This window comes from Cynocephalus volans, chromosome 6 (genome assembly GCF_027409185.1).
Source record: "Cynocephalus volans isolate mCynVol1 chromosome 6, mCynVol1.pri, whole genome shotgun sequence".
Classification (NCBI taxonomy): Eukaryota; Metazoa; Chordata; class Mammalia; order Dermoptera; family Cynocephalidae; genus Cynocephalus; species Cynocephalus volans.
The window spans coordinates 157,511,470-157,526,852 of NC_084465.1; the positions used below are offsets into that span (position 1 = coordinate 157,511,470).

General features: G+C 42.7%; 1 protein-coding gene across 1 annotated transcript in view; it reads left to right on the forward strand.

Annotated features, from left to right (window-relative positions):
- The first annotated feature begins 725 nt into the window (after nucleotides 1–725).
- Nucleotides 726–15,383, forward strand: part of LOC134381102 (F-box/WD repeat-containing protein 12-like) — a 28,746-nt gene continuing 14,088 nt past the window's right edge. The window contains exons 1-5 of the mRNA XM_063101156.1: nucleotides 726–830; nucleotides 1,564–1,863; nucleotides 4,244–4,281; nucleotides 12,055–12,218; nucleotides 12,694–12,812. Of these exons, the coding sequence (XP_062957226.1) occupies nucleotides 726–830; nucleotides 1,564–1,863; nucleotides 4,244–4,281; nucleotides 12,055–12,218; nucleotides 12,694–12,812 (726 nt within the window). The remainder of the gene's footprint in view (nucleotides 831–1,563; nucleotides 1,864–4,243; nucleotides 4,282–12,054; nucleotides 12,219–12,693; nucleotides 12,813–15,383) is intronic.

Below are 15,383 nucleotides of genomic sequence, written 5' to 3' on the forward strand. Positions count from 1 at the left end.
TTGATCTTGACCTTCACTCTGCCCTTCACTTTTACATTAAATCTGATCTGAACCTGTATAGGCCAGGACCAAGACCACATGAGGTCCACAGCTGGTATCAAGGCTAGCATAAAAGCCAAGGTGAGGGTCAGGGCAGAGCTTGCACAAGGGACAGCGCCAAGGTGAGAGGGAGGCTGAGGGTCATTGTGAGGGTGACTGCGAAGGTCAGGGTGAGGGTGAATGTTAGGTGAGGACAAGCACCAACATGAGGGAAAAACCAGGCAAGGGTGAGGAACAGGGCTCAGGCTCAATTTCATAGTGAGGGTGAGAGTCAAAGAGAATGAGGGCAAATGTAAGAGCCAGGGCAAAGACCAGCTTGAGGGCAAGGGTTCAGTTGAGGTCAAGGATAAGGGAGATGGCAAAGCCAGGCCAGGGGAAGGTCAGGTGAACTGCCAGGGCTAGTGCAAGTACAAAGTTCAGGGCCCAAGTGAAGGCAAAGAAGGGGTCCAGAGCGAGGATGAGAGTCATATGGCAAGGGCGAGGGGAGGGCAAAGGTGAGAGCAAGTAAGTGCAAGGACCTAGGCCAGGGCAATGACCAGGGTGAGGGCCAGGGCCAGTGCCAAAGCCAAGACAAAGGCCAGGGCGAGGGTCAGAGTTGAGGCCAGGCGTGGGACAGATGTAGGCGAGGGCACAGGTGACAGTCAGGACCCCTGTGACCAGAGGCTGTGACCAGGACCAGGGCAAGGATGAGGGCCAAGACCAGCATTAGGGAGAAAACCAATGGTAGGGAAAGGGATAGTGAGGGTCAGTACGATGGCCAGGGCCAGGACCCTGCCCTCTGGGAGGTTCAGGTAGTGGTGAAGCAACAGTGAAGGCCAGGGACACAGTGAATGTCAGGGTCTTGAGGGCTGAGGTGAGGGTAGCAACAAGTGTAGGGGTAGATGGCAGATGCTGGCCAGCGCCGGTCAGAGTCAGGATGAGGAGCAGGGTCAGGGTGAAGGCCCAGGGTGAACAAAATGTCCATCATCAGATGAGTGGATACGGAAAATGTGGTACATCTACACAATGGAATACTACTCAGCTATAAAAACGAATGAAATACTGCCATTTGCAACAACATGGATGGACCTTGAGAGAATTATATTAAGTGAAACAAGTCAGGCACAGAAAGAGAAATACCACATGTTCTCACTTATTGGAGGGAGCTAAAAATTAATATATAAATTCACACACACACATACACACATACACACACAAACCGGGGGGCGGGGAGGAAGAAGATATAACAACCACAATTATTTGAAGTTGATACAACAAACAAACAGAAAGGACATTGTTGGGGGGGAGGGAGAAGGGAGGGAGGTTTTGGTGATGGGGAGCATTAATCAGCTACAATGTATATCGACAAAATAAAATTAAAAAAAAAAAAAAAAAAAAAGACCAGGGTCAGGCCCGGGTCAAAGGTGAGGTCGAGAAAGCGAGAGCAAGGTCCAGGGGCAGGCTCGGCGTCCAGTGCAAGGTCCAGTGCAAGGGAGCAGGTCAGACCGAGGGCCAGGACAAGGGTTTAAAACAGGGTTGGTTCAGTGCGAGGATCAGGACGAGCGCGAGGGCAGAGGCAAGTTGGCAGTCAGGGAAAGAGGAGCCGGCCGGCACTTAAGAGAGTTAGCGGAGTGGGCTGGGCGTGGCTGTCCGGGCACGTCCGGCTGGGCGGAGCCGGCGGGGCGGGAGCAGGGGCCGGAGGGGGGTGGGGGCGGGAGCGCGGCGAAGGCTGCCGGGCTGGGCGGAGCCGGCGGGATGGACGCGCTGCTGGGTCCGGACGAGCTGCTTCGCGTCTTCTCCTTCTTGGAGGCCCCAGACCTTCTCAGCGCCTCGCAGGTGGACAAGGTGACGCGCTCTGTGCAGGGCGAGAGGCAGGGCCTGGGCTTGTGGTCGCCGGCGCGTCCGCGGCCGGGGCTTCTCCTCTGGACCCTCGGTCTCCCTGTCCGTGGCGGAGGCTGTCGGTCTGCTCTGAATCCGTGAAGCGGCGGGAGTCGCTCGTGGTCCCGGGCGGAGACCTCGGCGTCCTCGGGAGGCTCTAGCGACCGTCCCTTCTCCTGCGCTGGGCGCCTGTGAACCAGACGCAGGCTCCCTGCCATCAGGGTTCACCCCTAAAATTGGCTTAGAGACCGTTTTTCTTTGCATTCTCGCCTTTTCTGGAATGTTCTGGAACTTCCTTCCTGGGAGCTTTTCTTTTACCCGTTCCCTGTGCCCGGACGGCCACACTCCCGGTTCTCCCCGTGATGGTGATGCTGATGGCTCCGCATCCTGCCGGCTCAGAGGTGTCCGTCCCCAGCCACTCGCACCCCCCGTCCGTCGTTTCCTTCATGCCGGTGCTCACGAAATAAACACTGGTGGAGTGAGCTTGTCCCGTGGGTTCCCCGCTGTGCACCGCCCTGTGTTACACGCACGCTGTCTTCTTCCCCCGAGGACTCCGCAGAACTGTAATCTCGTGATTATTTGTATGGTGTATTTGTTTAGTATCGGGTTTTCCCTGCTAAATCCGTTCTTAAGAGAGGGAGTTTGTACTTTTCATCACTGTCTCTGTCACCCAGTGTGTGCCTTGACGGTTAAGTTCTCTCAGTAAATATTTGTTGAGTAAATGAATTTCTTTAAGGAACTTAAAATACATATTATATCGTTTTACAAAAAGGTTAATAAGCAGATCCTTGCTAGAATACCGTTATTATACTTTTAAGTGTATCAAGTGAAATATTGGGCTTTCGCCCTCATATTTACTGATCAGGATACTGAATATCACACAGTGATTTGCCCAAGGTCACCCATGGAGTTATGCACAGAGCTGGAATTGGATCCCTAGCTGTTTCCATGGCAGTAGGCTAGGGGTAACTTAGGGGACAAGTTTGAAAGGGAGGTGCCCAATACCCTATGGTAGCACCAGTTTCCCCAGGTCATAGTTTCCTCATAGGTAAAATGAGGTCAGTAATCCCTGCCTCACGGTGTCATTGTGAAGGCCAGGAGCTAACAGAAGGATCCTTTAAAGGTGGGTAGCATTTATTTTGCAGGGTGTATTGTGTATTACAATTCTCTGTCTGGGAAAGAAGATCTCAGTTGCGTTTTGAACTAGGAACTATAGAAAGGAGAGAGAGAGAAAGGATATACAGAGAAAATGCACAGATCACCTTGCCTGGTTTGATTTTGCAGAACATAAACTTTACACTTCTACCAGCCAAAAAGACTTCTTAAAGGCGTAGGAACTTTGAGTTGGCAGGTGAATGAGGGCTGTTGAAGGGGTCGCTTGGGCTCAGAGAGGGTGGTCATTGCTTCTGCCGGGGCTTGGAAAGCCACATGTCTGGGATGGGACCCTCAGAGGTTCTGGCCCACCGAAGGCTCTAGAGAGTTGCCCACTGAAGCTGTGTAGGCTCCAGAATTCTGGACGTCTTAGCTGGAGAGGGTAGGAAGTTCCATGAGGCAGGCCTGGGCCTGACGGGGGGGAAAGGTCTGGCACTCTGTTCCCTATTCCGTGAAACTATCCTGAGCCTCCTGGTAAACACTACTGCAGAAAGCAGTCGTGGGAGGATAGTCTGTGTAGAGGATACAGGACAGCCTGGGAGGCTGGAGGCTGCCCTCATTCTGCCGTCCAGCATTTCTGGGATATCCCCTTGGCCCGTGCCTTAATTTACTTCATTGCAGCAGCCTTCTTACCAGGCATACTTCTCTGCTTTCAGCTCCAAACCTTCCTTCTCACAGTAGCCAAAGTGATTTTCTGAGATGCAGTTTGACCCTACCACTCTCCTCTTCAAAATTCTCAAGTAGCATCTCACTGTTTTTGCCATTACGACTTTTGGGAGTTGGTCTAAGCCAACCTTCAGCTCCTTTTCCCATTCTTCTCCACCCAGAATCCTATGTTCTAATTAAGACAAATTACTCATTCATCTTTTTCACCCTTAGGAATATTCGCCCAGCTGTTGTGTCTCAGCAATGCTGCAGCCACGTAAAGAACCGCTACTCATTCTTTGAGACTTGATCAGTCATCCCTTCTCTGAGTCCCTTGGCACCCCACCCTTTACCCCCATTGAGTTGCTCATTCTGCCCTTATTTGATTGTTTTTGATTATTCAAATATGTCTCTAGCTCTACCTCAGGGTGCGTTTTCTTGAGTGCAGGGACTGAGTTTGATTCAGCTTCTTGTCCCCTCCACAGGGCCTGGCAGGCTAGGTGCTCACTGCCTGTTGTCTGACCACACACTTCTCTCCTCCTCGTTCTAGGTCTGGAATGAGGTTTCAAGGACCAAGGAACTGTGGAGGTGAGTGAAAGAAGAGCCATATGTGGTCCTGCAGAGGAGCGGTGGGTGCACTGGTTAAGGCTTCTGAGCATCTGAATTTCTGGCTCTGCTGAGTGCATAAGAAAGGATTATCCACGATCCCTACCAGTAGGAGAATCCTCCCTGGTTAGGGATGTAACTGTTTTTCTAGAATATTGAAATATGAAAGATTATATTAGTCAAATGGGAAATAAGGTAGGGCCATCAAACTCAGGGGCAGAAATATACAGCAAATGAATGCAGCTGGCTGATAGAAGACAGATCAACAGAAATATGATCAAGCTGCCTTTATTTTAATTCAGCTTTGGTGTAACAACATAGCAACACAAACATGTATGGTATTAGAAGTTATAAAGATCAAATGAAAAAAATAAAGTTGAAAATAAAAGACATTTTAATTGTCAAGTTATGAATTTTTTTTTTTTTTTTTTACTAATTCATTTCTTTGGAACCTGACATCTTTTCTTTTGTACCAAGGTATAACTGTCACTGGCTGGCCGGTTAGCTCAGTTGGTTAGAACGTGGTGCTGATAACACCAAGGTCCAGGGTTCGATTCCTGTATCAGCCAGCTGCCAAAAAAAAAACCTGTCAGATCTCCTTGTTGCAGAATACAGTGCTGCTCTAACTGCCAACTAGGAACTATAATTGTAGCCACTCATGATGGAGAACAGCTGTTCACACATTGTCTTTGAAACATGGAAAGACTTTATTTTTAGGATGACTGTGCCTTGAGATATTGGGGACATCTGGAATGCCAGTCTTGCCATATTTAGTTTGCAGTATCATTTAGCTCTATTCCATTTGTTGGTTTTTATTAAGTTTTTATTACTAATATTAACTAGAAAAACAGTACTAATCTCTAGCCAGTTTTGAAGTAAGAGAACTTTTATGAGAATTCGGTCTTTATCTGTACAATTGGGGGAATGTAGTCTAGATATAACATTCAGTTCCAGAAAGTGACTTTTCTATAAGAAAGTGGACAAGATTATGTCTTAGCAAATGCGTTTCTCAAAAAAATTGTTTCACTAGGAATAAATGAATTGACTCACGTATTGTAACTTTGTGGAGGTCCTGGCCCAAGAATATTTACATGTTTAAAGAGGTGTGATGCCAATCCCAACCCTAGTCTTTGTTATCTTTCCTCATAAGCCAGGGTAGGAATTTTCTGAGTGAAATGTATTTCTTTGAGCAGTTCAAGAATATTCTCTTCAGCACATCACCTAACTTCCAGGTAGTGTTCATATGTTACCATCCTGTGCCTCCAGGTTCCTCATGCAAATTGTTCAGTTGTCTGCAGGCCAAATCATGAATAGGTTTTCAGTTCATTACTATTTTATAGTTTTGGTGTCATCCCTTGTGTTTGTATCCTTGACTACTGTCCTTATAAAAACACTGGGTTTATGTTTCTTAAGCTCAGACAACAGCATTCCGAAGGCATCATGACCTGTGGACACATGCATGTGTCATTTCCTGATGCTGTGCCTTGCATGGGTGCCATGTCCAAAAGCTCTCCAGGCCCATTGAAATTCTCATGGACACAGTGAATAAACATGGTTGACCATGTGATATATTTTTAATTTGTACTGTATAATTTCAATTGAAAATGCTACAGATTACTATTTTAAATGCTTTGTGACCTTTGAAATCCTGTAATTTCTTCAACACATTAAGCATTAGCTTTTTGGTTAGAAGTAAAATTGCAAATAATTGCTTCCATTTAAGGTATGTAATTTCTGTTGTGGACAATAGCTTCTTTTTTGTTATTAATTGCTATCTGTGAAAGGTTTTGGTGCCAAAGTATTTTTTTCACTTGATACATCCTTGTATTTTAGAGGTATAACACTTACTTTATTCATATTTATACTTTATTGATGTTCACCTTTTTTCCTTTTTTGGTTAAATCGTTTGGTTTTATTATCTCTTTTCTAAATATTGGTTGTAGTTCTCACTATGGTTTGATATATGATGGACTTAAACATGTAGGAATAGATTTCACTTCCACAGAGAAATGTGCCATCTCCTGCTTTTTTAAAACCACATTATCTTCTTGGTCTAGCTTTTATGTTTATACTTGTGTTAGTCCATTTCTGTTGCTTATAACAAAATACCGGCAACTGTGTGATTTATAAAGAAAACAAAATTTATTGCTTACAGTTTTTGAGGCTGGGAAATCCACAGTCCAAGGAACACATCTGGTGGTGGCAGGCAGTGACCCCTCACATTGCAAGATAGTGGAAGCAGAAAGAGCAGAGAGAAAGCAAGAGAGAGACAGACTCTCCTCTCTGTTCTTTTGAAGCCCTTCACACCACGCCCCTGACCACCATTATTAATCCATTCACTACTGCACGGTCCTACAATCCAATCACCTCTTCAATGCTCCACCTTTCAACTACCACAGGATTTCCCACCCTCTTAACAGTCACAGCGGGGGCTAAGTTTCTAATACATAAAATTTGGGGGACACAATTCAAGCTTCAGTGAGTTTTGGGGGGACATAATTCAATCCGCTTGTTTAGATTGAACTATGTGTACAAGAAATACTTTACTTTCCTTTTATTTCAACTAAAATAAGATCAACAGAATAAGAGTGATGACATAAGGAAAGTGACATTCAGCCTCAGAGTCAGGGAGATAAAGGGAATGATGAAGACCGTGGTGAATCATTGTCATCTAAAGGGTACAGCCGTGTGGCTCCAGGCAAATTTTGCCAGGTGGGAATTTGGGTTCAGTATTGCTAGACCTCCTGCTTTTATCTGATTTTTATGTAAAATCTCCTGATTTTTAAGTGTTGGCAGCTAGTTCATGTGGGCCATTCCTATGCGGGCCAAACAAAATAATCTGGGGGCCTGTTCTGCCCATAGGCTGTCAATATGGTATTTCTGGTAAAAGGCCAGAGATTCAGCAAACACAGTAAACCTTCACCCCACATGAGCACTAAAACTCTTCTCAGTGTTTTGGAAGCTCTTCAGTGCCTAGAACAAAACCTGACACATAAGTGTTCAATGAGTGTGCAAGTTAGGATGATAGAGACTTTGTGTTGTACTTGTTCAGACTGTGGGGATATGAACGAGTTATTTTTCATCTGACTTCATTCTCCACCTCTTGAGGTATGAGTACTGGACTGGAGCCAGAGGATGCCACATCAGCTCTGATGTACCATAAGTGCTGAAAGCCTCTGTCCATAAAGCCTCCCTCACTTTCCAGCCAGATATCCACTCTCCTTGTGCTCAAATCCCATAGCACCATAAGCTGCTTCTTCCTTCTAGAACTTAGCAATTCTTCCCTGAATTTTATTTTTGCTTATCCTCTAACTAACCACCAGCTGAGAGTGCCTCTAGGGCAAGAGTCATGTCTAATTCACTCCAGGGCCCACAGATTAGGCAGGTGTTTAGTAATTGTTTGCAGCATGGATGAGCTAACATTTTATTCTCAACAATCTATGAGAAAGGTACTATCATAGGATTAACAGTGGTCACATATACATTACGAATGTAGGCTCTTGGAAGATGGCAGAGTAACAACCTCCAAAAGTTGTCTTCATAAAAACTATGAGAAAATTGGCAAAAATGGTCAAAACCAACTTTTTCAGAACTCTGGAAATAACCAAAGGCTCGCAGCAATCTGGGAAGTGTTTATTCAAGAAAAATGACTGAATCTCAGTAAGAATATTCCTATTCCTCTAACACCCCTCTAGCTCTATATTAGACTTGGATATCAACAGCTCACAATAACAGTGAAAACTGGATTCTGGCAGTCACTGGAGAGTGAAGAATGGGATTGGAGATCCTTAAAAGGCTCATTCCCAGAGAACTGTCATTACTTGACCTGTCTGGTGCTTCTTAGAAGACCCTATTTGTAAGGCTATCTTTATTTGACCTGATGTGGAGTTCAAAAAAAATTTACTTTGGGACATTTGTTGAAACAATTACAGACATCTGGTTAACTTTGTGCCTGGCTGACAGTTGGGCAAACAATAGACTGACCAAAAAGCTTAAAAAGAAAAGCTGGGGAATGAGATGTCCTTAAAGACTTTGAAAACTCTAACATGTTCCTAAGAATCTAGAGGGTGACATGCATGCCCAGGGCTGTGTGCAAGCTCAGAAAAAAAACCTAAGAAAACTCTAAACTCCTACTGACCCTGAGACTGCATTAGCAGGAAGTGAAGGCTAAGGTAGAGTTGTCAAATTCCCTGCTGAATGTTAAAGATGGGCCCCAATCTACATACAGAACCCCTTGGCAAAGACTGGGAAACTTACTGGTTCCAGACTAAGGAAATCTCTGTCAAGTTATTAGTAAGCAGTAATCTAACTGAGCTGAGATTTCAGTGGCTACCCATAATAAAGAATACAGACTTTTCAGAAGTAGTTCAGAAACATCACTGACCAAACAGTAACATAAAACAGCAAAAAAAAAAAAAAAAAAAAAACCCAGAAATGATCTGATTTCCAGAGTTACACATAATATTATTTAAAATGTTCAGTTTTCAACAAAAGTTATGAGACATACAAAGAAACATGAAAGAATGGTCAATGCACAGGAAACAAAGCAACCAACAGAAAGTGTCCTTGAGACCCCAAAAGCACGGGCAACCAAAGGAAAAATAAACAAATGGGATTATATCAAACTAAAAAGCTTCTGCACAGCAAAAGAAACAATTAAAAGAGTTAAAAGACAACCAACAGAGTGGTAGAAAATATTTGCAAAATATACATCTGACAAAGGATTAATATCCAGAATATATAAGGAACTCAAACAACTTTACAAGAAGAAAACAAGCAACCCAATTAAAAAATGGGCAAAAGAGCTAAGTAGGCATTTCTCTAAGGAAGATATCCAAATGGCCAACAGACATATGAAAAAATGCTCAACATCACTCAGCATCCGGGAAATGCAAATCAAAACCACATTGAGATACCATCTCACCCCAGTTAGGATGGCTAAAATCCAAAAGACTATGAACGATAAATGCTGGCGAGGCTGCGGAGAAAAAGGAACTCTCATACATTGTTGGTGGGACTGCAAAATGGTGCAGCCTCTATGGAAAATGGTATGGAGGTTCCTTAAACAATTGCAAATAGATCTACCATACGACCCAGCCATCCCACTGTTGGGAATATACCCAGAGGAATGGAAATCATCAAGTCGAAGGTATACCTGTTCCCCAATGTTCATCGCAGCACTCTTTACAATAGCCAAGAGTTGGAACCAGCCCAAATGCCCATCATCAGATGAGTGGATACGGAAAATGTGGTACATCTACACAATGGAATACTACTCAGCTATAAAAACGAATGAAATACTGCCATTTGCAACAACATGGATGGACCTTGAGAGAATTATATTAAGTGAAACAAGTCAGGCACAGAAAGAGAAATACCACATGTTCTCACTTATTGGAGGGAGCTAAAAATTAATATATAAATTCACACACACACATACACACACACACACACAAACCGGGGGGGGGGGGAAGAAGATATAACAACCACAATTATTTGAAGTTGATACAACAAGCAAACAGAAAGGACATTGTTGGAGGGGAGGGGGGGAGGGAGAAGGGAGGGAGGTTTTGGTGATGGGGAGCAATAATCAGCTACAATGTATATCGACATAATAAAATTTTTTAAAAAAAAATGTTAAAAAAAAAAAAAGAAAGTGTCCTTGAGGAAGCCTAGACATTGGACTTAACTAGACAAAAATTTTATGTCAGCTAATTAAAATATGTTGAAAGGACTGAAGGAAACCACATGTAAAGAACTAAAGGGAAGTATGAGACAGCTTGTCTCACCCAATACAGAATACCAATAAAGAAATGATAAAAAATAACTAGAAATTTTGAAATTAAAAAGTACTGAAATGAAAAATTCAGTAAAGGGAATCAACAGCTGACTCGTGTTGTGTCTTAGTTTTCTGTTGCTTATAACAGAATACCTAAAATTGGTAATTTATAAAGAAAATACATTTTTATCTATTATTTATTTATTTTGGGGGGGGTGGCTGGCCTGTACAAGGATCTGAATCTGTGATCTTGGTGTTATAAGGCTGTGCTCTAACCAACTGAGCTAACCAGCCAGCCCAAGAAAAGAAATTTATTTCTTACAGTTTTGGGGGCTGGGAAGTCCAAAATTGAAGGAGTGTACCTGTTGAGGCCTTCTTACTGGTAGAGACTCTGCATAATCCTAAGGTGGTACAAAGCATCACATGGCAAGAGGGCAAAGCATGCTAGAATGCTCAATAAGTCTCTTTCTCTTGTTAAAGAAAAAGCCACTAGTGCCACTCTCATGGTAACCCATTATTCCATTAATAATGAATGGACTAATCCATTCATGAGGGGGCAGAGCCCTTAAAATCCACTCACCTCCTAAAGGCCTCACCTCTTAGTATTGCCACATTGGAGATATATTGGCTCTGTAAGAAGTACTAAAGGGAGTCTGCAAGAAATACTAAAGGGAAGTGAAAGGACACTAGATAGTAATTTGAATCCACATAAAAAAAGAGTACCAGTAAAGGTAACTTAATAGGCATATATAAAAGGTAATATAAATGTATTTTTTGTTTGTAACTTCTTTTTCTTATCTGATTTAAAAGACTACTATATAAAGCAGTAAGTACAAATCTCTGTTGACAGGCACACAGTGTATAAAGATGAAATATGTGTGACAATCACAGCACAAAGGAGGCAGGGAGGAAATGGAGCTATATAGGAGTAAAGGTTTTATATATTATGGAAATTAAGTTGGTATTAATCAAAACTAGATTGTTATACATTAAATAGTAATCTCCAAGACAACCACTAAAATATGGTAGAAGAGATGACAAGGGAATTAAAATAGCACCCTAGAAAATATTTAACACAAAAGAAGACAGTAATAATGGAATGACCGGTGCACTCACTGGCTGAGTGCCGGTCACGAAAAAACGACAAAAAAAAAAAAAAAAAAAAAAAAGGTAGAGGGAGAAAAGGCATAAGACCTAGGAAATAAATAGCAAAATGACATACATATATTCTGTCTTATCAGTAATTCCATTAAATGTGTATGGATTACACATTCCAGTAAAAAGGCAGAGATTGGCAGAATGAGTTTTAAAAATGATCCAATTTTATGCTGTCTGCAGGAGACTTACTTTAGGTTCAAAGACACAGATAGTTTGAAAATAGAAGAATGGGAAAAGGTACCATGCAAAAAAATAACTAAAAGAGCTGGTGTGGCTATACTAATATCAGACAAAATAGACTTTAAAATAAAAGATGTTATTAGGGACAAAGAAGGATGTTTGATAATAATAAGCAGGTCAATCCATCAAGAACATACAGCAATTATAAATATATATGCCCCTAACAACAGAGCAACAAATACATGAAGGGCTGACAGAATTGAAGGGAGAAATAGGCAATTCAACAGTTAGAGTTGGTGACTTCAAAAAATGTGGGTTCTTGCATCCCAGCTGCATAACTTTGAGTAAGTTGTCTAACCACTCTCTGCCTCCACGTCCTTGGGTGTAGAATGGGGATGTGATCTTATTTAATAGGGTTGTTATAAGAAGCACTTTGTGCCTAATGTATAGTGAGCACTCATTCAGTGTTATGTCATCCTTATCCCCATTTTACAGGAGAGAAAACTGAGGCCTAGGTAGGTAAAGTGAATTGCCCAAGGTTTCATGGCCAATAAAAGGCAAAGCCAGGATTCAAAGCTAGGCCTAGTGGCTCCAAAAGCCATGACTGTTATATACCGCCTGGAATTTCTGTTTTTCAGGCAGCTGTGTCTGAGACACTGGTCCTCCTGCAAAGCCTCTGAGGTTGTCCTGGGCACACAGACATGGAAACAGTACTATCTCTGCTGGTCTGAGCTGGAGTTCCGAATGGAATCTGGGCAGCCAGGGAAGGACTTCATCTGCAGAGCCATTGCTGGGCATGCAGGTATGAGGTGGGGAATGTGGTAGCTGTGCTCACTCCCACTGCTCACTCTCTTTCTGGACATGTCTCTGGTCAAGTCAAGTCTCCTTCTGGTGCAGTCATGGCATTTCAGCCAGTGACTTGGAAAGCATCACTTGATGAGTGCATGTCTTGCTGTGTTCTATATCATTTGTGTTATGTCATTTGATCCTTGCAATAACCTTGTGAGGAACGGCTCATTATGTCTGTTTCAGAGGAGGAAGAAACAGAAAGTAAAAGTGCAGGGGGTAGATTAAGGTTACATGGCTGGAGGGTGATGGGCAGTCCTGGGAGCAGAATCCAATTGTAACTCTGAAGCCCTAGTTCTTTTGCCATCCACACTGTCCCCTAAACGAGCATCCATTGTGCTCCTGAGACAGAGAAGGAGAAATGGTTTTCTTGCTTGCCCTTTTACCAAGTTGAGTGTTCACATCACAGCCCTGTCTGTGTTCTCTTACAGGACAGATAGAGGAGCTGGCTTACGTCACAACTAGTGAGTACCGGTTTGACAGGAGGGAGAAGTCTGTGGTTTGCACCGTGTCCTCAGACTGCACTGTGCGTGCCTGGGATTTGCATGAGGTGAGCAGGCCCCCAGGAAGGGAAGGTGAGGATGACATTGATTGAATCCTTACTGTGTCCTTGGTCAAAGGGTCTCAGGCCCTTTATCTTTATGATCTCATTTAATCATCATGGAAAACTACTGAGGTGAGGAGTGGGAACCTTATTTTGCAGATGAGAAATCTGAGCTTGCAAGAGGATCAATTAGTGTGCCAGGTCACACTGGTAACAAGCACGAGTGGACCCGTGTTTGAAACTTGAGTCTGACTAGTCTCAAGTGACACATTTTTGGCTTCTTGCTGCACTGACTTTACCAACAGCGCCTGCTGGGGGCCGTGTTGGCGCCTGCTTGGGATGGCTGCTGCCATGCTGTCCCTCGCACCTTCATGTGAGCGTCATCGGACTTTGATCTGAAGCCACGCTGTCATGTGATTCTCCACATGGGGACCGATGCTGGCCACTGGGTGGTTTTGCCTAGATAATTACAACTTTCATTTATGCCCACGTGTGAAAACCTGGATAACTAAATTAATACTTCAAACTTTGTTGGTGCTTATGGTTAAGAAGTTTTCATAGCCATTTTCTCATTACAGCAGCCAAGCAGGGTATTCGTTATTATCATCCTAATTTTATAGAAGGATACATTGGGACTGAGACAGGGAAAGTGTCCTTAGTCTTGAACCATGTGGTCGCCCTGCAAATCCAGGAGTTCTGCCTGGGGCCACATAGATGGAACACGACCTCCTAAAACGGATATTTTCCTGGAAAACTGTCAATTATTTCACATGTTTGAATGTCCTAGACAGGCAAAGGTACCTTTACTGTCTTATTTTATTATGTAAATAAACAGTCTCTTGGGAAGTGAGTGCTCACCTCTCACTGTTCATCAGGTGCTGCAAGTGGATGCTGCCTCTAAAAAGTAGCAGGTTCCTCTCAAGTTAACTAACACAAGACAGCAGCAGCAGGGGGGGAGGAGGGGCCGCCCACCAGGGTGTCAGGAGACCAGGTGGAGTTCAGGTCTCCGCTGCACCCTCACTCCTTGTGGTGTCAGGTCTCCTGAAAGTTATTTTGCATGATACTATAATGGTGGATACATGACATTATGCATTAGTCAAAACCCGTAGAATAAACAACACTAAGAGTGATCCCCAGTATAAACACCGGATTTCAGTTAATAATGGTGTATCAGGATTGGTTCATCATTTATAACAAATGTACCAGCCCCATGCAAAAGGCTAACGGGAAACTGCAGGTGGGGCAGGGGTATGTGAGCACTAAGGTACTACCTATACTTTCTACTCAGTTTTTCTGTCAGCGTAAAACTGCTCTAAAAATAGAGTCAATTAAGTTTTAAAAAGATTCAGCCATTTCAAATTCAAGGTAAACATTTTCATAAAAATTTAAACAATAAAAATTAAAAAATTAAACAATAAATGTGTTTAAAGTAAAATTAATATCCTCTGCCCCTTTCTCCTGATCCTATGCACTAATGTTACCAGTATTAACTATTTGGTCTGTACCCTATTTTATTATGCAAATACATACAGGCACACTCATGTGTGATTATGTAGAGAGGTGCTTGGTTGTTAGAAAGTATTACTTTAATTTCTTAAACAAGATAAGATTATCTTGCACACACTTCTGTAAGTAAGTTGATGGACGTTCCTTCTTGTCAACTTGTATACAAGTAGTTCTCATTTGTTCTTTAATACCCCTTTAATATAGCATAACATGGTTGTGTCGTAATTTATTCAGCCATTTCTCTATGAACATTCAGGTATCATTTTTGTATTTTATATACATTCAGGTATTTTTGCTATTACATATAGCATATATATATGCTCTAAGCACTGTAATCCTTGTACCTGTATACTTAGAGAGTTTATTCTTTTGTGTAAATTTCCGTAAATGGGGTTGCTTGTCAATTTCATGAGTAGTTTAGATTTTAATAAACACTGTCATATGTGTTAAAAGGTTTGTGATAATTTATACTTCCACCAAAAGGATAGGAAAACACTGGCTTCCTGCATCCCTACCAGTGTTGCTTATAATTATTTTTTGCCAGTCTGACATGCAGAATGTTCAAGTTGTCATTTCTCTGTTTACTTGTGAATTTGAACATGTTTTACAGTGCTTACTGGCCTTTTGCTTTTTCTTTTCATATTCTTGGTCCATCTGGCAGGGGGGTTGTGTGTCCTTTCCATATCAGTGTGTAGTGGTTCTTTATATGGGAGGATACCAATAACAATAAAATCGCTGATGAACTCACTGAATTCTCCCAGATCCTATGCCTGGAGGGGTGTTATAGTTTAAGAAGGTGAAGCCACATGTTAAGAGGTGAGGCCTCAGCAGTCTGGCCTCTGAACCCCTGCTCTAACTGCTGCACCCTGCTGTCTCCAGGGATGACTTGGGGTTTCCTGCTGGAGTGACAAAGACTCCTCAATATTACTATTTAGTATTTTTTTGGTAGTATTGTTTTTTCTTCTTTTTTTTAATTTATTGAAACATAATTGGTTATATATGTGGAGGACAGCATAGAATATCAATACATGTGTAGAATATGTGATCTAAAATTAGGATAATTGAGGTTTC